Below are 26,403 nucleotides of genomic sequence, written 5' to 3'. Positions count from 1 at the left end.
GCAAGAGAGAGAAAGAGGGTGAAAAACATACATTATTACGTTAGGTAAATTTAGCAAAACAGGATTTAATTTGAGTTCTCTCAAGCTTAAGGTGAACATTGCTGGTCATAGGAGGGTTTAAAACATGAAAGTGTGACCTGCTGTCTTGGTCCTTCTGTCAAGATACTCAGATTTACTCTGTACCGCTGAGACATATCAAATAATGGATACAGTGTCTAAACATGGTGGCCCAGTCATTCCGGTAACACATAATTGCACGTAAAGGTTCAAATTGTGGTTATTTTTAGTAGTTAGTAGAGTAGTTCTGAATGTGTGTGATGTTCAGGAACATTTTCTTTGTTTATCAATGTGCATGAAAAGAAGCCTTCATGGATCCCAGGCCATCTTGTGATCTGCAGTTTCTGACCTGAAAGTATAGTCTCTACCAAATTTAATTCTGTTGAGTAATGTTACTAGGAACTACAGTTCCAAGTTATTTTAAGGAAATAACTTTGCCTTTTAAAACAACGTATTTGTTAGCAGTAGTAGAGTAACATCTTCAGCTGCACCATGTGAACTCTGTAGTTTGGGATTTTTCATGGGATTTGTAGACAATAAGGAAAATACAGAATAACGCTAGTCTGATCCTTTGTATTCAGTATTTGTTGTGAATAACCTCTCTAAATATTGTTATTAAAGATGATGATATCACTCCAATACTCTTGACACATGCTTGGAGTAGGGATGTTCTGATATAATTTTTTCCTTCCAAAAACCTATTTGGATTCCTGAACTTGCAAGTCGACCAACACCAAGTACCACTGTGTGGCCGGGCTCAGATTTAACCCTTTGTAAAACATGAACAAATTCATATAGAAACCATTTTCTCATATGAACAGTGTCAAGAGAATCAGGTGCAGACATAGTCTGGAGTTACCCTTTCACACATGAAGCACACAACAAGATATTCTCTGTATCAGACGCCATACTTTCTTTTATTATCTAGTTTGACAGTCCGTCAAACTGAAAAAGAACAATACAAAATAAATCTACAAATAAATAATGTTGCCACAATTTAGTAAAAAAAAACAACAACATTTTAAATAGCATACTGTAAAACAGTAGTACAACGGCAACTGAAATTGGCAACACAATTGCCACCCCTCAAAACTGAAGCCTTGCATACTGTATACATCGCTGTTTTACTGGTGGGATTATCCGGTGTAAAACATTTCCAAATAAATACTGGTATTGGTATCAGGAACAACTCTAGTTGGAGCATTTATACATATTTATAAATAAAGCTTAACTATTGAAATGTTGCTAGTTTATTTGCCGGATTCCTGTATCAGAATGGCCAATTGTAAAATATGTCATGTATTTCTGTTTTTCCTTCATTCTGTTATACTGCAGTCTATTATACTAATTGTCTAGACAATTGTGTGCGTGCGTGCGTGCGTGCGTGCCTGCGTGCGTGCGCGTGTGTGTGTGTGTGTGTATGAGAGAAGCCACAGTGTAAAGTAATGTGTCTGGCCCATTGGCACGTTGTCATGTATGTCAACAGAATGTGGCTAAAGACCAGAGACAGCAAAGAGGCCATATAAGAGTAGAGCCTCCTCTCCTCTCCTCTCCTCTCCTCTCCGCTCTTCTCCGCTCCTCAGGTTCTATCCACTTCTCTCTCTCTCTGTCTCTGTTTTTCTCTCTGTCCCCCGCTCCAAACAAGTCAAATGTCTGAAGAGATGTATCGAAGTATCCCTGTGCGTTCTGTACGATGGATATGTCATATGACATAATGCCTCCAAGCGCCCATCACAGATAAAATGACAGATGCTGTTTTTTGCCTCATGGATCTTTCTTGGCCAAGCTGATTTTGAGACTTTCAGTTTTTTTCTCCCCTTCTCTCTCTGTGCCTCCGCTCTTCTGCTTTTTCTCCTTATCTCACTTTTTCTTTTCATCCACTGTGACCTTACAAAGCCTGCCATTTTGTTTTCCATTTAATTTCAGACACAATTACTGTGTAATTGCGGACGACAGGGAAAGCGTGGTTGTTGATGTCTCGCTTTCCTTTTTAACTGACACTCAGCCATCTGCTTTGTTTAGCATTGGTGTTTACCCCTCCCATCCCCACTCCCTCCTCCACAACATGATTTCCTGCGTGTGCTGGCGAGAGGAATTGGTCTCCATAGATACCGACAACAACATACCCGTGTTTGGATTGCTGGCATGTGTAGGCCATATAAAGACGGAGGGAAGAGGAGAGGCTGCCTTAAGTGAATTCCTGGATGAGCACTGACCTTTCTGCCTGTATTTGGATCACTTAAGGCTGCCCCTGTCCCTGAAGGGAATGAGACGTTCTGGGAACTGTGGCACACTACCTGAACGGAGATATCTGGCTATACTCACTGTCTTTCTCCACCCCACCATCACCCACTGCGGCCACGGCAGCACCCCACCACCCCAGCACCAACTGCCTGTGGCTACTACTGCCCATCTGTCCAGGTGGATGGATGGCTTTGATTGGTAAAATCTGTGGCCCTGTCGCCAGGCTTACTTGTGAGTGGCAGTAATTGGCATGGCATTAGGCAGGCCCATCTTTCACATGTGGTCAGCTATGATTGACCTGATTAGGCTGGGGTCGCTTCCCAAAGTGAGGGTCTTGTGTGCCTTAGGGGGGGTTTCAACCCGCAGCCAGCATGTCAGATTTACTGACCAGAGACCAGACCAGGATTTAACATCAATCCAGGCCTATTGTGTAAATACTCAAGTGTGCGACAGCATAAACTGTAATCTTTTTGTTGAAATATTTTTTCTCTTTACTGTTTATGCCTGTGACATATCTTTTAGTTTCATTATTACAAACAAAACTGCAAACAAACATCCAAGTGCCTTCAGATTCAATAGTTTGTCAGTTGCATTTCCATAATTAAGGAATTCTCCACTTTCCTCAGATTTCTGACTGGACTGGTAGGTCTGAGTACTGGACGTGCTTCCAAATTACCAAAAAACTGTAACTGCCCGTTTTAATTATATTAAAAGTTATGCATAATTAAACATGGCCGCTTTGAGTGACAGGGGGGGTGCTGTCACAGGTGCCTAGCATAGACTGTAGGCTTCATTCTGCCTCAGCTCCATCCACGCTCCACCTCTTTGCCCATTTTTGTATTAGCTGTATTGAGCTTCACGATGGCTCTTCAGAAACCTATGGGTGACGTCACTGGCTACTCTCACTTATCAACCAGCATCCAGGGGTCAGAGAGTGTACTAAGAGAAATTTAAGACAAAGCACCGTCATACAGTGTACACAAAGGCAAGCATATGAGGGGGCAGGTGCTGGAGGGACTTTGGTTTGGTTCTTGTAAATCCATACCCATCATATGTTTGCAATTAAAGCCTGTCTGTACTGTGTGTTTACAGAGTGGTGCAATCAATGTAATTGTGAGAGGGTGTTCCTGACTGAAATGTCTGTCCTATTTCTCTCTGCCTGGGTTCAAGTGTGCACATTTGCTGGATTTGTTTCCCAATGTTTCTCATTTCCAAATATAAATGCATCCCTTGATTTGTATCAGCCTCTGTATACACTCCCTTTTTTATCGTTCTCATTTTTCCTGGATCAAATACAAACAACAAGGGCTCCATTTCAGAGTGGGACGTCAGCTCAGATTTATGTCAGCAGCGTTGTTTATTTAGAGGGAAAATCTCTTCATATTCAAGGCGATGTAAAGAACCATAATAAAAATGATAGTTTCCCTTGCCGTCTGAGCACGTCGCCAATTTTTTTCTCTGCCTCGTGTTCAGCTAGTTGAAGGAAAAAAAAATCTCAGAACACTCTGCTGCACCTGAAGATCTGGATGTTATTAGTTCATCTGTTTGATCTCATTCATGCTCTGCAAGAGGGATTACTTTTCTTAATTGGAGGTGTATACTTGCGTCAAGGCCACAACATTCCTTACTATTGATACCATCAATGTGTTAGCCATCCAACAACCATTACTTCATTTATGGACATTGGGAAACATAGTACTGTTAGTTTTAAACAGTTACTATGTTTCATGAGCTATCCCCTCAACAAATAGCCTGAAAGAGAGACTTCTATAATGGAGAAAACAAAGCCGATGAAACCCTAACAAATAAGTAGCTATTTTATGTCTCTGAAAAACAGCACTATCATTTTATTTTCAGCTCACCTCAAAAACACATATGCTCAAAAATCTTAACGCATAAAAGCACTTCAGCAATGAAGTCTCAAGCAAGTGGAGTGCCGTGGGATCAGAGTGTTGCAGAAGGAGTGTTGACGGCCGCTGTTGATTAAGGTATCAAGCACCTTTGCAGGTTGAAAGGGCAAAGCTGGAACTTTCTCTCCTGTCCTCTGATTAGTTTCAGGGTGCCTACACAGCCATGCTACAGGCTCTACCAAGGCACAGCAGTGCTTTGAGCTAAATGCTAACGTCAGGATGCTAACATGCTTATGATAACAGTGCTTACAAAGATGCAATATTTTCTATGCTCCCATCTTAGTTTTTGCTTGTTAGCAGGTGAACGTGATAATTACCACTAAATACAAAGTACATGTGAAGTTGATGGGGATGTGATTAGTTTTGCAGATATTTGGTTGTAAATTAAAATATTCAACAAATTGACAATTCCACGTGTTCTTACTGGATGAAACGTTGACTGATCACGACACTTCATCAAACAAAGTTACCTTGAGGGAAATATGAATATTATATTATTATTTTATTATATGAATTACATACAGCTGTAGTGTTGAATACCAGTACTACCTAGCCTGGAAACCAGACAAATCTGCCAAATTCATGTTACATTTATTCTGGTAGTTAGGTTTGGCCCCTTTCCCTTTCAGACAGGTATGGGTGTAAAAAGAGGTATTCTACAGCTGACATGGCCCTTGGCCGACCAATCACATCCATGTATCTCATGTGGGGCGGGTTAAAGACGATGACTGACAGCGTCACCGTCCAATCTGCAGGTCCGTTCAGTGCTCAGGCTCACGAAACTATGAAATTTGGCAGCGCTGGTCAAAATAACCCGATATTCTGTTCCTGTTCTTGCGTAAAATGTTTTCAAAAACGTTTTTGACGGAGCAATCACCACTGCCGTTTCACTACGGTGACTGGTTGTAGGTCTGTCAAACTGCGTCCAAGGCCCCTTGGAAATAAAAAATAAACTACGATTAGTACCACCTGTAAGCACAGTTATATCCATGATGCCATTTTTCTTTATTGTGTTTAGCAGAGAGGCTCAGCCATTAAAATATCCCTGTTCAAGATAGCTGTTCTGTTTATTCCAAGCACAGCATGGGAAACAAACTGAATATCCTTGTCATTCTATGTTTAAAGGCAATATCAATCCTTGACAACTATGGACCTGTAAATGCAAAATGTTAAGGAACCAGTGTGAAGTCCCCCATCTCACCTTATGACCCCTCCCTTGTCTCCAGGTTACAGGCAGCACGGCGGGCTCCCTGGCCAGCTCCTCCACCCCGTCCACCTCATCGCGCCAGTACACACGGCAACGCATCACTCGTGTCAACCTCAGGGACTTAATTTTCTACATGGAGCAGGAGAGAGAGACCGCCCACTCCCTCCTCCTTTACCGTGCCCTGCTCAAGTAGCCTCTGCTCTGCTCGGCGCCCACCTCAACCTCCTCCTCCTCCTCCTTCCCAGCCACGTGCCTTCAGATCAGGTCTAATGTTTCAGCTCTATGTCTCCATATGTACTGTAGTGACGTTTGATGTAGCTTTTAATAAGAAGAAAGACAGAGAGAGAGAAAAAAACATAGAAAAATAAAACTGTTGTTCCTTGTCTTCTCCGTTTAGATTGAAGGTGTGTAGTTAGATCCTTGAGTTTAAAGGCCATATCAAATTCTTTGTGTTGAATTTGTTAAAGGAACCAAGTGTTACTTGCTGGGCAGGACTTGAGCCTGAACTCATTCCATGTATGTTGGGTTGCTATTTATTTTGCAGTAGCTTGCAATGAACCACCTCAAAGCAAAGAGAATTATGTTCACACCTAGATACAGCCTACAATAATCTCCACGAGCTATTTGTTGAACATAGTTCAATGAATGTAGTTTAACTGAACTCAATAAAGGAGAGCCTTTACTGATTTCTATACCAAGACATCGTTTTGAAACATTAGGATTCCAAATAACAGCATCACGTTCAGTTTCCTCACTGTATGTGTAAATAGTTCGGATTGAATTATTTTACAGCATGTATATTTTTACCACATGTAAGCTTAGTAAGAAAAGGAATAATCCATGTGTCGATATTATAAAACCTGATGTTTTGTATAAACATGAATGATTGAGAATTTTACCGTTTATTCTTTCCCCTGTAGAGTTTTGGGTATAAGATAGAGTCCCCGTCACCTTTCTGCAAAGGTCATGAAACTAAATGATGGCACCAGTTTCTGATTGATTGGTCACCCATTTTCTTTTTACCCACACATAATGTGAACATTGTTTTTATGACTAGATGTTGATAAGTGGTGTACTATCATGCTCACTTCTTCAAAAACACACCTGGTCAAGAGGGTAAGTTTTGGTTAATATTGTAGTCGGAGCGGTGATGGAAGGGTGAGCCTCAGATCAAAACAGACATTCCTGCATCTTTTCCTCTCACTGTCCTATCTGCACATAGAAGAAGTTCAAAATAATAATTCAGCTCTTCTCAATTAGCCCCCAACGTATTTGGTAATGACTGAATGACAAAAGCAAATCAAATATCTTGACTGTAAACTTACTGTAGAAGGAAGCCGTTGATTCCAGCCTAAATTGATTGATTGAGAGGAACCGGACAAAATGTCTGCTTTTTACACGTTGTATTGCATTGTAGCCTTGTTATGTTTTTATTGTATTATGTAATGTTGTCCATTATGTATTTTTGTTTATGTTTTTTTTCTATTTAACTAAATATCTTGGCCTCTATGCAGCTTTTCTTGTCATATTGAAATTTATTTAAATATTGGTGACATTTGGAACAATTGTTGTGCATTGTACATTTTGACAGCACTTTTTTTAATATCTATTTTACCTGACAACTGAAAGCTGTCACTGTATTATAGCAAAGAAATGACTCTTTTAAGTAGTAAAACATATTGCCAACGTCTGTCAAGAGACAGTTATTTTTTTAAATTAATATCTTTTCTTTCTTTTTTTTTAATTGGCATTTATGCTCAAAACATTTTCATAAATTTTATCTCCAAAATACCATGTTTTCAAAACAAGCACAACAACATCTATTGTGGCAATTTCAAATTATTTTTAGTGGTTTCTATGGTTTCTGGTTGTTTCACAGGAAGACATTTCTACTACTATTACAGCTTTTTAGCCAAATTATTAGGACACTATTACTGATGTATAGGTGGGGAAATAACATTTCAGTGTAAGGATGATTTGTAAATATTGTTTACAAAACTATGTGTTTATTAGAACCACGTTATTTTTGGTAAACTCTTGTACATATCTTGAAAAGTCCTGTTTGTGTGAAAACAATACTTATGTATTTGTACCTATTTTGTAAAAGAATAAATACGCTGTTTACTAAACTGAGCAGATGCTGACCTTGTCTACTTCTTCTTTTGTTTTACTCTTGCAGCATTCCCATTAAAATGTCTGTAGGTACTGTGGGAGTCGTAACAGGAATAGAGAAAATGTAAATTTTACTCTCAAATGACATAATAACCAAGCAATATTTTTCCCCGTGTCCATTTCTTACTCTTTAAAAGGAAAAATAAGCTGTTATGTTTTTGCAAGACAGTTTTACTTAAGTCAACTACTAATTCAGCCTGCCTCATTTCCATTTCTAACATTGCACATGCTAAGTACAAACTGAGTCAAGCGCTGCTGCTCAACTATGAAAAGTCCCCCTAGGTTTCTGCTGCTAATTAAGCAGAAGCATTTTTGAAAAGACCAAACTGTTTAACTCAGTGCAAAATATTGGAGTTTGGGAGCATATTGTTTTTTTCACGATCTTGGCCTGTTCCTCAGTCCCTCTTGAGCTGTAGACTGCTGATCTGGACATTCCCGTTTTGGGGAGCCCACATATGTTCACGTACAGTAGAATGGGGAGTGATCAGGGTTCATCAGTTCAATTACAGGACACACAGATCAACATTCTGAATACTGCTGCGACACACGTTTGGCATCATCTGCGATAAATGCTTCTCTATTACATGAGAAGTTTATTGTTCCCTTTTGAAGGTTAATGGAATATGAGAGGAATGAGACACACATCAGATATACATCAGTACATCCTTTTATTATCGCAAATATTCAAGAAAAGTCAAATGGAGACACTGTAAATGAACACATGCCCTTTAATACCACAGTCTAATTATTTTAAACACTTTAAATAATATACATTTGCACCTTATTATACCCTTTGAAATGTTTTAATCCATATGTACACAATGTGATGCTTTGACATTTTTTCATTCTTTTTGTGAAGAGGAGTAAGAGGTCTCTTAAAAGCACGAAGAGTCCTGATAATTCAATATACAATAACTGTACAACTGACCCACTTCAGAAGTGGAGTGAAGGCCATGTGAACTGGCTGAAACACTGACCAGTACTTTATCTGGGTAGCATGTGTGGACATGTCTCTGAAGTCTCCAGCCCTGCCGAGTTTGTCTACCTTTTGTAGTAAACCTATCACTACGCTGAAGCAAAAAACGTGTCCCAGGCTTGGTTATTGCAGACAGAAACCCCAAACTGCAATTTTTTCTCACTTTATATGTAGGTTTGACCCTCCCTTTATGTTTTTATTCTAATTTGCTCAACCCCTTCACTCTTTAAAGCTGATAAAAGCCAATTTTTTTTATTTCCTAATGCCACATCTGGGAGAAAACATGCCTTCTTTCCTCCCTCCCTGAATAAAGCAATTCTTGCACATGAGTGTTTTTTGTACAACACAAATTGTTTTTTTGCCCTGTTTCCTCAAGAACTAACCTAGATGAGTTGCCACACTTCATACCAACTGGATCAAAGATCTAGGGATCATCAGCAGAGTCAAGTCGCCTGGCTGTACAGTAAGTTCTCAGTACACTCAGATTTGACTCATCAGTTTGGTTTGTTGCAGTGTGGTCGAGCAAGCCACAGTGTAGGAGGGCATTTTGAAAACCAGGGCATGGGGATGACACAGCAGCAGGGGGTGCAACCCGAGTTTCTACTGGCACCACAGAGCTGGGAACCCTCAGGGAGGCGGAGGGGGGCGAGTAGCGCTGTGAAGAGCCCAACATGCCTCTGCACTTGAAAGGCTTGGTTGACCATTCCCTTTGAGGCGACTGGATGCAAAGGCGCAGGCCACTGGCAGGTCAGAACAAAGATGGGCTTGATTGTGAGAGAGACCCCCAGGGAGGAGTGAGCTGCACTGGGAGCTACACTTAAACCAAGCTCATCTTTATCCACTCATTGGCCTTATTTTATCAGCGGCCATCCGGAGAGAGCAGATATTAGGACAACATTGTCAGAAGAACTACCACCCATTTTTAATGAACAACTAGTTTATAAAAACAACCCCAGTTTAACTCAAACAAATACCAGAGTGCACAAAGATCAGAATGGACTTTTTTTTTTATCAGTCATTTGGAATGGAAGAAACAGCATCTGTAAGTTACACACAAATACAAAGCATGAAAACTTGGCCTTTCTTGTTTCTGTCTTTGATCCAGAAATGTTGAGAATAAGACCAAAAGAATGAGAGCAGGATAGAGTAAATGCTGCCCGCCCACTCGCCTCTTTGTATATGAGACACTGATGCTGGGAGTACAGTTCACTTTGGGTTCTGCCATACATACATGTGAAGAACCGTCAAAATAATCTTGGCTTAGAAGTGACAATATTGAAACAAACAGAGACTTTGTCTCTCAAACTTTGTCGGAAGGTACTGTGAGCTATTCTCAACAAAACTGTGAAGCCTGGAGGAACAAATGTTGGCACTCTTCCCTTTTTTTTTATAATGCATTGTGTCTTCAGCTATGAACTGTTAAAAGAGATGACGCCTTTATGTTTGTACAATCAACAAAATAGGCACCTTGTCTCCTTTGGTACCTACAGTATTGTTCTGGTCTCCAAAAACATGAGAAGATAAACAGCTTGACCTGGTACTCGTCACTGGGGGGTTGGTGGGAACTAGGCAGGGCAGCTCTGTAGGAAATGTTTAAGTGCAAAGAAACATTAAGCATTTAGAGTACATCTCTTGCTGATCACAAGACATACTGGTAAACGTTGGTCCTCAAGTCTTTAACATTCTAACTCGACAAAACTGCAATACATTTAGAACTTGTGCAACTTCCACCTGAATTTCAAATTGTCGGACTTTTGAGCTTCTGCACTGGTTTGTGTTCGTGAGACAGAATTTGATCAGAGACCCGAGATATGTTTTAGAGCTAATAAGCAGAAATTCCAGAGCACTTTTTTATGTGTGCTACACATTTGACTATAAACAATTTTGAAAGATCCAGGTTCTCTTCTATCCTCATTTGAACAATGGGACTTTTTCCGGCTCTGAATGCATTGCCAGCCAGATTGCTTTAGCCACATAGCCTGCAGACATCTGAGTTTCTGCCGCTACTGCCAAGAAACGCTCCCTCACAAGCTCTCGAAGCCTAATGAATACAACGTTCATACATCCTTCATATTGGAGAAAGGAAAAAAGAGACATTAAAAATAATCCTATTAATAATAATTGTTTACACCATGTCATGATAAGAACAGCAAAAGGAGCAAGAAGAACATTAGAAACAACAACGAAAATTGTAATAAACAATCAGTTTGGCAAACGATGCTTTTTTTGACGAGACCCCGCCGTCTCTAGCAAGGCCTGCGAAGTGAGGCGGGATGGGGTTGGAGGGTTGTGGGGTCATGGGGATTGGGGCCTTTTGGGGGACTGGCGAAATGGGATTATGTCCTCTTCCTGTCATCCTTAACAGCGTCCTGTCTGCCAAAACTTTCTTGTCCCACAGCAGGCCAGACACGGGCCGCCTACAGACACAGAAGTGGATTATACACCACAGAAAGAAAGGTAGAAGGACCGGGGGGGAGGGGGGGGGGCAGTTGTGTCACTCCTAAAAGGGTCAGGACACCCAGGGAAAAACCAGTCACGGTGATTAAATGGTTCAAGTGAGCTGCTATTGAGTCCATTTGTCGTTTTCATCACAGTCCCAGATATTTGGGCGTTATTTAACATAATCAAAAACTTTTGCTGCTGATGCTTTTTTTCCTTTGTTTGGTACTACATTCCCCTTAGAGTTCTGCAGAGCTGCCGAGGTTAACAAGCCTCTGCTAATACTGTGTGTATGTTGGGGGTTGGTTGTGGTCCTGTAAGGGCATGGAGGGGGCAGGGGTAGATAGGGTGGGGTGGTGTGAGAAGGTGGAAGGAGTGTTGGTATGGTTGGCAGTCCCTCTCCCAGAATGCTCTAGTCCAGGGGTTCTTGTTTTATCCTGATGGGCGTGTTCATGGAGAGACTCCGCCGGTCTTCGCGACACAACACGTACTCGCTGAACTGGGATGAGTCCACGCCGCCTCCGCAAGATGCTGCCACGCTGAAACCTTTCTGGAAAAGACGCTCCAGAACCTGAGCACAGAGGGAAGAGGAGGAGAGTTTCAATAACAGAACTGACAATTTCAAAAGAGCTTTATCTAACTGAGAACTATAACTACAGCTTAGAAATACAGCTTTCAGGATTCCTACTTTTTTTTCCCACTCTCCTGTCTATTGCTAAATATGAAGTATCTAACCTAGCTTCGCACAAAGACTGGAAACAGGGAAACAGCTACATTCCCCAGTAAAATGGCACCAGTTTTACACTTAGGTTTTTGTACGAATTAAATGTAAAGCAGATACAATGTGTTAACTAGTGAACTTTAGAGGTGCTAGTAGGTGGAGTTCGCTACCTCTGGGCAGAGCCAGGCTAATTGTTTTAACATGTTTACAGTCATTGTGCTAAGCGGCTTCTGGCTGTGGCGTTATCTATAACGGACAGATCTGAGAGTGATATCAATCTTCCCATATAACTATAAAGTAAAGTTTAGTGATATCTCATTCCCAGAAATGTAAAGGTTTCTGGTGCAATAAATGATCATCAGCAGCAAATATAAGTACATCTTGGATAGACGTAACTTTTTTTTTTATAGCCATCCATCCTCACATCATTCTCAGATCTTCATCAGTCACAACATACACCATGTGCCATTAACCTCCCCCTCCTCCAATCACACATACTGATAGAAGAGAACTAGCGGGCACTCCAACATCACACCGCTTCTGCAATATTCATGCCGCTTGGGCTGGATTGGCTCCTGAACCGAGGGCATGAGCTCAAAGGGAAGAGGAGAGCCGAGTGTGAGTTAGGTGTGTTAAGGGGCTGAGTGAAGCTCAGTGCGGTGATTACTGGAGCTCCTAATTTGAGTAATGAGGCCGGGGTGAGAGGAGAAGTGAGGTCCGTGAGCGAAGGAGAGAACGACGTGTTGGGAATGAAGATAGGGAGTTATGGGCGATCCGTGTGAGGAGGACAAAGTGTTGGAGCTGCAGGGAGAGAACGGGAGACAGGGATGCTTGTTAGCCCTGGAGTCTGGGCATTGATACACACACTAGTCCAAATGTGCTCAGACGCAAACATGAGAACTCCAAGATCCCCTTTCTCTCCTCATCTGCCCTAATCCTTATGGGATGTTGTTTTTTTTTGGAGGGGGTATATCTAAATCCCAGTGTGAGGAGTGCTGTGTATTTACTTATTCCCCCGTCCTTTTTAATGGAGTGTGCAGCGCATGAAAAATGAAAGGTCCTGCCGAGGGCTAACCTCTCCTGCCAGATACAGAGAAGTTCACACCAAATAGATCAGTTTCTTAAGAAGCCCATACACGCGCACACACTGATGCATACACTCATGGCTCAGGATGACCTCTCTAATTACAGGAGCGAGGGCCCCATCGGAGGGCTAAATTGGGGCATTTAGGCCTCCAGGTTAAAGGGCTGAAACCTCCCCTGTCTGGATTAGCACAACAGAGAAACCACATGCACAAACACACAAAGATGATATGTGAGCAAGAATGCAAACTTACAATCAAGTATACACATACAAACTTGTTGAACAGACCTGAACCCCCCTCCCTACACCCGGATTAAACTGGAATGTGGGCCGACATGCTGCTTTTGAGCAGAAAGGACCACTTGGAAAAGATCTCCCCCCTTATTTTTTCGTCCTCTGGCCATGCGATGACGACAAACTGTTATTTGTGAGACAGAAGGGGCGGCAGACAGCTGATGGTGAGGATGGCTAATTAAGAGACCTGCCCAAGCATCAAACACTCCCAAATCCATGACAGACGACGTAGGAGCCTAACGATTATGGAAATGATATTACATAGCCTTCTTTGATCATTGCATCACATTGCATTTTTCCTCATCATCTCTTAACGCATGTGGGACTGTCATGTTCGGCAATGAATTTGGTCACAGAGGAGAATGGCCTGATCAATAAAGATAGTCTGAAAACACTTTTATCATTAATACATGGTAACACAAAGGGATAAAAAACTTAAGGATATTATTATAGATAGTTGTAACTGATTCAAGACTACTTTAATGACTATAAGAAGCCACATTCACTTTGACACAATAAATTAGTGCCACAGGGGAATAAACAATACACTGAATAATTAAAGCTGTATCCAAGCAAAAGGTTTCAATGTCCACAGGACAATGTCCTGAAATCAATCCCAGCTGACAACAGAAAGTAAAGCACCCTCTTAAAAAGCTAAAACATGTCCTGGTGGCTCAGTTGAGCACAACATACTTGTGACTGCAGGCTTTCAGATCCCAGCTTATGTTGAACTTATGCAGATTTCTCTGCTTACTTTCCTGCCTCACTTGAGCGAAACCATAGCAAAAGATTCTAACAGCGAGTTTCGTGTAAGCAATCTGATTGGTCCAAGTTTCATTCCAAGCATGATGATCTAATTATAGCTAATTATTCCTTTTCATGCACACTACTTTGAACTTTGAGAAGACCTTCCCACAGCCCAAGTCTGACCATGCTTGTGGTATGTCACTACCTTAATGTTTTCAAAACAGGAAATCAGAATACAAAGGATGTAACAATGCTCAACCAAAGTTTGCTAAAGTTCTACCCTGAGCTTGTCTTCTTTTCCTACAAAGCTGAATAAAAGTGTCTCTCTTTATCCCCAGTGATCCTTATCCATTTAGCATATAACCATCTCACTGAGCTGCCACTCAACTGAGGGTCACAATGCGGATGAAGCAGGGATACATCAGCCTCGCTCCTCTAACCCCCCAGCACCGTCTCTTTCGTAAAGATTGCGGGGCAGGAATCAAAGTGGATGAGTCTCAGGGCTGAAAACCAGAGCACAATGTAATATTGATGGCCACATACTTGCAACACCTCTCAGGAGGCGCTGGAAGACACTTGCTCCTCATGGTACAGGACTCTGAGGTGATTGACATGTATGACACACACACACACACACACACACACACACACACACACACACACACACACACACACACACACACACACACACACACACACACACACACACACACACACACACACACACACACACACACACACACACACACACACACACACACACACACACACAGTGAAGCATGTGATGGGCGCTGCACTCAGGGGGTCGCTTTTGTTTAACTATGCACAGTCTTTAATATGTGACAAGGAGCGCTAACCACAGTCTCTGCATCGTATCCTCTGCTTATCGCAAGCATCTGGCATAAAACAGCCGAGAAGCTCCAACTCTTTCTAATTCTCCGAGCCATCTGCCAGCTTTCTTAGGAATCACAAGCGACAAAAACACTTTGGCAGTGTAATATATTCTTACAGCATTTGCACCACATCTATCAAGTAGCTATGTTTGTGGAGCCGACAAGACTGAGCTCAGCATTACAAATGGACGCTTTGATTTAAAGTGTCTTTGTGCAGTATGAATCCACACAGTAATTTAGTTAGGGTCGCCCTTGTGGCAAAGCAACCCCTAACCCTGGCTGTGTAAATACCCACTGAGCTAGACAGGGAACAGAGGTATTTAGGGTTCGGTCAGTCCTCAAAGGGACTTCAGTTCAGACAAATGTGAACAGACTGGAACATGTGAGAATGAAGGATCTCACACTATCTGACTCATTTAGTTACATTTTCTTATTGATCTCTGTGGTTTCTGGCTTTGTGGTACTAAGACTATCGTCACCAGTGGTGGAACATAACAAAGTACATGCTTACAATTTTGAAGTACTTGTACTTAACTTCGGTTCGGTATCTTTCCTGCTTTGTACCAACTATTGTAGTTATTACTCCACTACATTTATCTGGCGATAAGAGTTACTGCTGTGCTCTGCAAATTCATATTTTACATACAAAGTAAATGGACCACTTTAAAAATACGATGCAGTCTTATAAATTAAACCACCTTAAAGCGTGAGAACTCATTATTAGTTCCATCTTCCATCAACTGCAACATTAATAATCTGCTTACACAGTAATCCATCACTAAAAAATATCCAATAATTTAACATCAAATAACACTCAGGGGACATTGTGAATTATGAGTAATTATGAGTACTTTAAAGGGAACATATTTAGCTCATTTTCAGATTCATACTTGTATTTTTAGGTTACTAGAACATATTTGAATGCATTATATTGTTACATGTTCAAAAAACATATGATTTCTCTAATACTATCTGATTGAATATTCCTGTATTCACTTTCTGTCTGAAACGCTTCGTTTTAGCACCTGTCTCTTTAGGCCCCCCTCCTGAAAAAAAAAACAAGTGTGTTCTTGTTGGTCAGTGTTTCGGGTCTTTCACATCTGTGCATTCAGCCTCTCTGCACAGTCATTGCAGCCAGGGAATGACTGTATCAGCACTGTAGCGGTGCTTTCTACCTATATATAGTAGAGTTGTGACATCACAACTGTAAAGAAGTCCTGACAACTTGCTCAAAGTCACAGTTTCCGAATACAGGCTGTGTGTATTTCTCTGTGAATTGATATTAATATAGCTCTTCAACTTGCTTTATAATAAAAAAAGACATGGAAATCTCACTTTTTACAATCTGGGTCCTTTACGTTGTTTGTTAATGATACATTTGTACTTTTACTTAAGTGTGACTCTGAATAAAATATTTTCCCCTGTAACATTGTAGTAGAATAAGCTACTTTTACTTAACTGAAGGATACTTTTTCCACAATTGATGGTTATGTTTTATGTGACATTACTACAAAACGCTGATGAAGGATGTTTTATGACACTCTTTCAAAGTATTTGTAATTATGTGGATAGATGTGCTATTTCAAGTATATTTCTTCTGATTTAACTGTCTTAGCACATGGGAAAAATCTGAATCATTCTCTTCCTGTCTTTCATCATTCTTACTTTTTCCTCCAGGTGTCTCATATGTCCAGTTAGCTGTTGCCAGAGTCACTCTTAGAAAGCTCTATTTCCCACTACCTAACCATGCTGTGTCCAACAAAAACATTTTTTCAAACATTTTTCTGGCACTGACTGCTGAAGCTGTCAGCAGGCAACATCACCCAGTCTTTACCCTCACCGTACTGCTAGCTAATCCACTGCCTGTTGGGCCTGAGTGCTCTACCCACTGAGCCACACAGCCAGTTACAGAGACCCCTAACCACAGAAGTGTTAATGCCTTGTTCTGCCGCTGAGGAGCACAGCTGAGGTGTTTGTGTGGCCTTGTCTGCTCTGATGAGCTGTGCTTTCTCTTTCCACCCAGCGCAGGATTGATGGAGTGGCAGTGTGACATGTAAGAGAGTGTTGCGACGCGTTGCGTTCCCCGCCTGGACAGCAGGGGGACAGGGGGCCCTTCTCTGTGACTGCCTCAGCTGTCACATTGATGAAGGACGGATTGGCTCTGGTCTGATCTGAGTGCTTCATCATGGTGATGTATGAAGCAGCAGGCCTGGCTCCAGCTCTGGGACGCGTGTGTGTACACCTCTGTGGCTCATTGGCTAAATGTTTTCCCTCTGTTAAGTGCCTTTGCTGCTCTCTGTTTCTCTCCGCTGGATCTACATCACAGCGCAGGTGGTTTGCATTATTTTCTAAATTCAAGTCATGACTTCATGGAGAAACTCGCCAAGGTGGAGTTGTTTATTCTCACTCTCTCACATTTGAATACAAAAGATGAAGGACTAAAAAAGGGGCTATGTTTACAATATGCTCGGTAATACAGTAAAACTTCCAAGAACGTATTAGAAAATTGATTCGTTTGAAAAAAGCCTAAAAAAGTGGAATTTAAAAAAATGCTTTGAATATGGCCGAGTAATTGAATAAGTTGTTATACTCCAAAGTATTACCAAATTCACTGACCTTAAGGGTGTTCCTTTATCTTTAATGGTCCCATATTGTAAAAAGTGAGATTTCTTTGTCTTCTTTTATTATAAACCAGGTGGGGGTGCTATATAAATACTGTGAAAGTATCAGAACGCTCAATTCACAGAGAAATGCACACAGCCAGTATTCAGAAACCGTGTCTTTAAACAAGCCATCAGGACTTCTGTACGGTTGTGATGTTGCAACTATACTACATACAGGTAGAAAGTGAAGCTACAGTCTGCAATGCTGGTGCAGAGACGCTGAGAGCGCAGATGCGGAAGACCCAGAAATGCTGACCAATCAGTGCAGACTGGACTTTTTCAGGAGGGGGTCTTAAACCAAGTGTTTCAATCACAGGGTGAATACAGGTATATTCAGCCAAACAGTATGAGAAAAATAAAATAAATGTTCTATAAGAAACCCAAAATACCAGTATGAACCTGAATATGAGCATTATATGTCGCCCTTAAGTAAAACCCGAATAATAAACTGAAAAGTGGTTGTGCTTAGTATACAAGTATTTAGAAATGTCATGTTATCTCATCGTGACCAAAGTATCACAAGGTCTAGCGGTTTCCAGCTCCGGGTAAGACAGCAACAGTACCTTTACTTCAATAAAATCATGTGATACTAAAATGAATCCTCTATGCTAGTGACATAATAAATTGACTAGATTTAAAAATATAGCCATCTTTTTTTTTGTCAAGACCTCTTCAAAACCTGTCCAGTCATAAATACTCAGTTTCAGACAGCCCCCTCCCTTTTCTCTGCTGGGTCTTCCTCTGTGACCAGGGTGTGGCTGTGTGTGTGTTCCCCTGGGTTGAGGTCCAGCACTGAAATCAGATCAGAGGCTCATTGTCTGGCGGGGGATTAGCGTAAGACGAGGATTATTTTCCTAACCTTCTCATACCTTCACGCAACAATGACAGAGGACAGAATGAGTAAGTTGTTTAGAAAAATCTCTCCTTACACCGAAAAACAACTCCATCTGCTCCTTGTGTCCTCATCTACATCGACTCAATGAGCCGGGCCCTACCACTGTGCTTGCATATGTGTGTGTTTGTGCTTTTTACTTTCATTTTTAACAGAGCTTTGTGTATATGTGTGGCTTAAAGAGGCAAGCAAGAGACAAAAACAAGTGTCTGACGCCACAGCTACTGTGAGACAAAGGGGTGCATCCCTTACAGGAATCCGTGAAGATCCAGCTCCTCTTTCTGTTAACACTTTGTCTGAAAAGAGGATTTCAGCTCACCTCGCTTTCAGAGGAGCAGCCCCATAAACTCCTTTCAGACCATGTTAGTCAGACGCGCTAACATCCTATAACCAGTCTCACTGGTAAACAGAGTGGGAAAATGTTGTGTTAGTTGATGCGGCCAATTAATTATATTGCAAGTCATTTAAAAATCTATAAAAGAAGTATAAACCGGTTTAGGCTGTTTGAGAAATTGTAAGTATGGTATTAAAAAATGCAATACGTGTATTTCAATTGCCTCGGGCGGTGTTATATTGGAGTCTTTTTAAAAAAGGAGCTGTGTCTTAAAAAGGAGTAAAGCGTAAATTATGCATATCATTTCCCCCCCTTTCCATTCCTCTTGATTTTTTCACAGGAAAACATGGCCGCAGTCCACACGTGCTTTGTCCCCCTTTGCTCGGCTCTCCTCCCTGGAGGTGGTCTCTCACACTGGCAGGAGGGAGGTGGAGGTGTCAGAGCAGACTAGCCTGCCTGGGAGAGGCTCCTTCTGGGTGCTGGAGGGGGGGAGGCTCCTCTATGTGTTAGCCTGTTCATTGCTGTGGGCACTGAAGTGTGTTATATCGAGCTTGTGGTGTGAGGCTGTTATATTTACCCCTATTCTCCCCCTCACAGACCTTTCTGGGTAAAACAACTGTAAAACTAGTTTTCTGAAGTTGTTTTTAATGTCTTACTGCTTTACTACCCACTGAGGTCGACTCAGCTTTACAAGGAGATCTCGTACAGCAAAGCAATGAGCAGTTACATGCTACAGAGGACAGGCCGGACTCAGATTTTAACAACATGCTGCAACCGCCACTTGGAAGTCCAAAATGAAAAGCTACACAAACTCTGCACACTTGCCATAACCTCTTGACAAACTGACTGTAGCTCCATCAGAGTGACTATTATCTCAGTGAGTGACAACGAGCTATTATCTCTACTGTGGCAAAACGCAGAACAAAGGGCCACAAATCATGGCAACTGCCTTGAAGCAAAGTTCTTAGGTGGAATTCAAGATATCAGGCTTTACACTTGCAATTGACCTGAAAACATAATCTGCAGACTGACAGAGTACCTCGTCTGATAGGATGAACAAGCGACAGTCTTCTCTCTCTCAACAGAAGCTATGCAGAAACACCAGTGGAGCTGTTCAGTCACCATCAAAGCTCTCTTTGTACAGTACAAATGCTAGCCAGGTGTTAAAGTGTGTATGAAAGTGTTGAAGGGTGGTGGTGAAAAATCGTTTGCATGCTCAGCAAAATCCTTTCCTGGGTAAATAAAGGTAGAAAAAACCCTCTCTACTGTGGCAACATGCAGAGTGTAGCCTATACACAAGGCTAGAAATTATGTTGACTGACTCATAGCAAATCGGCATCCTACGACTAACCTCAAAGACGGGACCGGTGCAATAAAACACCTATAGTGCCACAGAAAATTTAAACAGATGCTGAACTACAGTGGCTAGACACACTGCGCACAAGGATTTCATAAGGAGACCTGAGCATTGAAATAATTATCTTTCACTTTCTGATGCAGAACATATTTTGTTCTTAGAAAAGTAACGGCTGCATGGTAAAGATACCGTTTCTATTTGGAAACACTTTACCTGAAGTCTTATATATAATGTTAAAGTGTTTCAGTACTAAATCCATGCATTACATAATGCGTTTTGACATCTATTTTAACACAGTACAAGTCTTTTGGGAATGGTTTGAATCCTACAGTGACCACTGAGATAAGCACCATAGTTTTAGTTAGTTTTTACTTTAACCAGGTGTCCTCATGTTCCTCATACTGACTCTCTTAGTGTAAACCTGCCCTTTTCTGAGTTTAATTTCACTTAATTGAAAAACTCAGTACAGCTTTTTGTGCCTTGTGAAACAAGTAGCCCTGTCTGCTGTCAAACTACAGGTAGTTATACAAACTGAGTAGTGGCACATAATTTGGTTGTTAGTGGTTTGAACCTAATATCATGAGTCTTAATCAAAGCTGAACTTGTTTGGGTTGCATCATAATGCAAGGAAAAAAACAAAGAAAAAGATTTTACATTATGAATACTACTTTACTTCTTACTATCTGGTATGCACATATTCATTTCAGACCACTACTTTACTTTAGTTTATTATTTAGCTTATTATTTAGATTTCAGTCACAGTATAATATTTCTGTAATAATCTTAAAATTAACTTAGTATCTGGCAATGCATGGATATTTGACATAATGAGCATTGTTGAAGGGAGGGTAGATTTTCATTGCCAACGACTGCTTCTTTTAATTGTGCACATGCAAATAAAAAACTTGAAACATAGTGACCTTAACATATTACGATTATGAAAAAGCGATATTGCTATTCAAAAATGTTCCACACCAACAGGACAATAGAATAGAGTTCCTGTAAAACACTGTGAAAACAATTTGCTGGGTCTCTTCAATCACTAATATGACATAAAATGTGTTTTTACAATGTGCATTAACAAGTAATATTGTTGTCAAATCGAATGGTTTAGTTCCAACTAGATAAGGTAGTTGTGTTTTGTATAAATTGTCTGGTATGTATTAAATATGCCACATGCGTAGAGGGAGAAAAACAGTTGTCAGTTGTCCATTGTTTTACCTGGACGGAGTTGAGCCTACAGTAGCCATTGAGGGGAAAGCGGATGACGTGTGTTGGGTCCTGGTTCCAGCCGGCGTTGACTGAGTTACACATAACATCTCCAGTCTCAGGGAAGATCTCCTCGATGAGGACCTTCTCACCACTCAGGGCAATCCTCTCGCCCAGGTCCGGCGTAACGCGAACCACCAGGCAGTCGCAGGGCTGCGCCATCCGTCGTTGCTCTCGCTCTTGCTTCCAGCGCTCCAGCTCCTTGATCATGGGCATCAGCTGGTAATAGCGAGCCTCCTCGTACAGCAGGTGGAAATCCTATACAGGAAGATGAGCATGGAGATGAGTGCAGTGAATTTGCATGTATGTACTGTACCCTTCTCCTGGCTATATGTGACTAACACTGTGAGTTTCACTACATTACAGTTCATCATCAAGGTCATTGGGACATACTCTACACATATAGAGTACTGTGCAACATTAAGATGACAGGGGCAGGTATATTTACAGGGTATCCCCAAAGCAACTAATGACAAAGTGTCCTTGAGCAAGACACTTAACCACTAATTACCCCAGGAGTGCTGTTCCGGCTGCATCTGCACCTTGACCCGTCTGCAGTAGTGGAACACCAACGGTGCAGTACAGGCATGCAGGAAGGATATCTGCACCGTGAGGAATATGTTCAAAACGGCCCACAATATTTCTGAATATTTTTAGGAAACACAATTATATATGTGTGTCAGATAGCTTCCTTTTGTCCTCACTATTTATAAGAAACCATGACTAAGGAGTGTTAAGGCAACATGTTTTTTTTAACCCATACACTCATCACTGAGGCTTCATGTAATGTCAGCCGTGCACATATACTCCTGCACTCGTGGTAAATTGATCTGGATATGAATCTGACAAAAACCCAAAATATACATGTAAAACTACTTCTTGTTCTTGCAAAGTTAAGGAAATCTAATTACCAGTGAAAACAGGGCAATGTTTAACATCTCACTTTTAGTAATGTAATACATCTTCTGGAGAAGAACAATAAACCAAGATCAGGGATGGCCTCCGACCAGCAGGACAACACTCGGTAAACAAAGCATAGCCATGCTGCAGCTCTCCTCCACAGTAACTCTTGGCAGAGCTCTGCTAGCCTTTAGCATGTTTTAGTGAACTAACTCCAGAAAGGCCGTCAGTAGGGCTCCGGTGAAGTGGGATGGTGCATTCCTGTGTGCAGACAGTCTGCAGCAGATTGCCTGCCTCTCCCTCCTGGGCAGGGCTTGCTGGGGGCCATTTGCCCCTGCTCTCTTGCCTCTAATTTCCCACAAGACCAGATGGCACTATCATTCACCGCTACCATAGAAAATACATGGAGGCGGAGGTTCTCTATTGGAGGCAGACGGGAAGTGAGGAAAAGATATGTGCAAGTGAACATGAGGACAATCATCAGCCAAGAAGCATGTTAATGTATTTCTCACATGGAGGGAGTTTTATGTTAATGAGGCTCATGGCCCGATGTTAAGCTTCTATTAGAACAAGTTTTAATTAGGTTACATCTAAATGCTGTGAATCTTTCTGCTAAAACATTAGCAATTAATAAATCTGTGTTCTGATTAGTGGTTCACATTGACAAAGAATGACAGCTCAATCCATTCTTGGTTTATAAACTTGCATCACTGCCACTCAAAGTTTGTTTGTACACGATGTTCTTGTTCCTTAGCTCCTGGCTATAGTTTGTTTTAGTGCACGGACACTGTCAAACCACTGCAAACAACCCATTGTGCATTTGGTTACATATTTAGTAGATACAGATTAGGAATGGGCATGAGTACTCGGCCAGTATTTGTTCATCGAGGACTCACTTATTTCTGTTTTTGCTTTGTAACTGTCAATATCTTTCTACTTACTACAGTAATGTTAAAACCTTACTCCAGGTATAACAGCACTGGGCTGTCCCACAACTGATTTGCCACAGATTATCTACAGTAGCTGTATGGGTTTAAGATGACTTTAATAATTCTAATGATAGGTTAGCAAGTTGATGTTAAAATGACCATCCCTAATACAGATAGAGGTTGCTTATGATGGTGCAAAGTCTAAAAGCCCTTGAAAAGTGAGACAGTGTGTGTTTTCTACTGCGGAAACAACATATGTTTCATACAGTCTGCATCATTGGTGGCTGTGGGTGTCAGGTGCCAGAGCTGCCATGGAGCCCTTATCTAAAAAAAAGAGTTTTTCCCATTCACTACCTCTTACCACTGCTGGGTATAGAAACAGAGCATGGCAGCAAACAGCATATTCATTAACCCTGCCGCTTCTGTCAGACTCTTTAGCCTTGAAAATTCTCCCTCGCTGCTTTACCCCATCATCTAAACTGTGCCTTCATCTCAGGCGTGTGAACGACACCCATATACAACTCCATCTGGACGAGCGTTGACGCAACACATCTTAAGCTGGCGGTCTAATATTTAAGATTTCGTTATGCGAAAGAGGGGAGGAGGGCGTCCTTTTTTCCCTTTTTCTCTCCCTTTCTCCGTGTCTTTTTCTCTCCTGGCCTTCTTGCTGCAGCTGACAAAACTCATACTGAGACGCTCCCCTTCAGGCAGCTCTCTGTATCAAAGTGTAGCTCCTCATCCTTCACAGGTCTGAAGCCATGGATGGATATGTTTTTAACAGGGGTCTGTCTGCGAGGCACTTTAGTCATCCTGAGCAGTGCCGAAAACAACAGAGTAATCCTAAGCGCTGAGGTGAGGATGAGAGGGAGACAGGGCCAACAGCTCCGTCCTGGCTGCTGGATCTGCTGCTACTGCTGCCAGCTCTATGAGACAATTCATCCCCCAATCCTATGTCCAGACAGCCCATTTGAGCTTTAAAATAATGATCCGACCTGATTGCCCAACGGCAAGGCAACATCGGGGAAGGACAGAGGGAGGCAGAGACAGAGAGGGAGGCAGAGAAAGAGAAGAAGAGGAAGACAGTGATGGAAACTGTCACTATGCGGGTGTGGGAGGACTCATACCATATGCTTTGGACGAAAAAATAACTGAAACCACACAAGTAGGGGTTTACAGGCTGTTGATTAAAGAGGCCACCAACAAAAAAATCCTTCCGATATTTATCACAGCACCCATGAAAGAAAAGAAAACATGAACATGTATTAAATGCTATCATTTTATAGCATTGAATACCTAAAGAAACAAAGCATTATTGATTTAAATGTGATCCAAAAGCCTGAGTGAACCACTAACTCTTAACGGTTTATAACCATGCCCTCAATATGACTGAGCTTTGCTTACACTCTTGTGATTAATTGTAGTTTGAATAATGAGATGAGGGAGGATATTAGTAGTGAATATTTTGTTCCACTGATGTAGGCTGAAAAAAATCTTTTCCTATTCTGCTCAGACTTTCACATTGATTTAGCAAAACACACAGCGCCGTGGCTGCCAGCAGCAGAACAGACCCAGCCCTCAGGCGACGGCAAGCCTGATTGTGTTCAGATAAGGACATGCTCAATTCCTGCTCACACTATTTGCATTTTTTTCTTCCCCGGCTTCAAGCAAATTGAAAGGTATGCAGATCAACACAGGCTTATGCGAGGGGATCATAATGAGTTGAAACAATGAAGTCCAATGCATTCTCTTCAACCGCGGTGCCTGATTGGACTGTCAAGACTTCACAGAAAGGGAGGGAAAACCATGAATAAGAAGGGGAAAACTAATCGGTACTGAGTCAGGCCATCATTTGCTGAAAATATGTGGGGATTTCATGTCGTGTTCTGTTGTCTGAGGTTTGGCTCTCGTTTAGACTATCCGTGAGGCCTGGAGAAGTTGCCCCCGGCTCTGAAAGGCTCGGCCTCGCCTTGTTCCCTTGTAGAGAATGATGAACAAGTGCCAGCCCGGTGGAAAGGTCATGCAAGTTGAAGTGGAGTAGAAGTGAAGAATAGAATGCACCTAGGAAACAGGATCACTGAATAAAAACCTTGAAGAGGAAGGAGCTGTAGGCCGAACATATAATAATTCTGACAAAGCAACATATGGTTTTGTGGATGCTTGTGGGGTGAGAATAGTAGTGCCTTCAGTTTGGTTTAAAGCTTTGCATTTTTGTATCAACTATGGATTGACTGAAAGAGGTTTGTCATAGGGATGAACATCAGAGGATGGTCATTTAGCATCTTTCAGCTCATTGTTTTGGTTTTACAGCGACTTCACTGTTTCGGTTCACTCTCTCAGCTCTCATCAACGTCACTGTCAGAAGCAGACGGCAGCTGTACAAAAAGTACTGACAAACCACCTGAACTCTACCTGCCCTGAACGGTAGACAGACCACATTAACGGCTGGCTGGTGAACACATTGGAGCATTTAGCAGCTAAAGAGCAGGATATTTTTTCTGAGGTGGTGGAGACAAATGAGAGCTAGAAGGGGAGCAAATATTGGACATTTATCAGACTTCAAATCGATGCTATTTTTGCTTTTTGCCTGACAAATAAGCATCACATTCTTCATCTACATATACATATTTATAGTATACATGCCTGTAATAGTCACAATTTTAAACATGTGGTTAACATTGTGAAATGGTTACAGTTTGGTGACCTTTAGGCAACAAAACTACTTGGTTAGATTTAGGAAATGATCATGGTTTGGGCTAAAATAAAAACGTTTGATACGTAACTTAACTAATGCACGTCAGTATGTACGTGACTTGGAATGTGCTGTCACTATTATGTGCTAAATTTGTCTCACTGGTGACCTAAAACTATCTTGCAAGGATGGGAAATCTACATCTACATACACCTGAGAGGGTGTAAAGCCTTATTTAATACCAAGCCTGACAGAATTAGTTTTGTTGCCATGTGCTTTGGATCATTTAATATTGTACATGGTATTCTCTACATGCATTCACTACAATAGAGTTCTTTCATGCAGGCGCTAAAACAGGAGCCAGGTGTGTGCAGCCTCAGTAGTCTATATACAGTACAAGCCAAAGCAGATACTTCACCCCACAGAGAGCAAAGTGTGTGTGTGCACAGATGCATATATACATGGTATTAGGATGTATTAAACTGCACCAACATGCCACAGCTCTCCCAGCGAGTCCTTGACTCTCAGTCAGACTTCCTGTCTGAGTGGGAGCCGGTCATCAGAGCGTGGGGGAACAGAGGGGCGTACAGGCTATTTCACCTGGGCTCACCTCTATAGAAACAACT

At 41.6% G+C, this 26,403-nt stretch overlaps 2 protein-coding genes across 5 annotated transcripts in view; one reads left to right on the top strand and one right to left on the bottom strand.

The window, feature by feature from the left end:
* Positions 1-6,529, top strand: part of LOC310950836 (transcription initiation factor TFIID subunit 4) — a gene marked incomplete at its 5' end in the record, with an annotated part of 88,643 nt that extends 82,114 nt beyond the window's left edge. The window contains one exon of the mRNA XM_083918842.1: positions 5,438-6,529. Within this exon, the coding sequence (XP_083774968.1) occupies positions 5,438-5,611 (174 nt within the window). The 3' untranslated portion in view covers positions 5,612-6,529. The remainder of the gene's footprint in view (positions 1-5,437) is intronic.
* Positions 6,530-8,330: 1,801 nt separating this feature from the next.
* The window catches only part of kctd15b (potassium channel tetramerization domain containing 15b), a gene marked incomplete at its 5' end in the record, with an annotated part of 28,978 nt that continues 10,905 nt past the window's right edge, over positions 8,331-26,403 (bottom strand). For all 4 annotated transcript variants that reach the window (XM_083912092.1, XM_083912091.1, XM_083912090.1 and 1 more), the window contains 2 exons: positions 8,331-11,576; positions 21,212-21,517. In XM_083912092.1, coding sequence (XP_083768218.1) covers positions 11,418-11,576; positions 21,212-21,517 — 465 coding nt within the window. In that variant the 3' untranslated portion in view covers positions 8,331-11,417. The remainder of the gene's footprint in view (positions 11,577-21,211; positions 21,518-26,403) is intronic.

Source organism: Echiichthys vipera, assembly GCF_963691815.1.
Source record: "Echiichthys vipera genome assembly, chromosome: 1".
Taxonomy (NCBI): Eukaryota; Metazoa; Chordata; class Actinopteri; order Perciformes; family Trachinidae; genus Echiichthys; species Echiichthys vipera.
The sequence above is the reverse complement of the archived record's forward strand: the minus strand, read 5'-3'. Positions and strand labels throughout refer to the sequence as shown.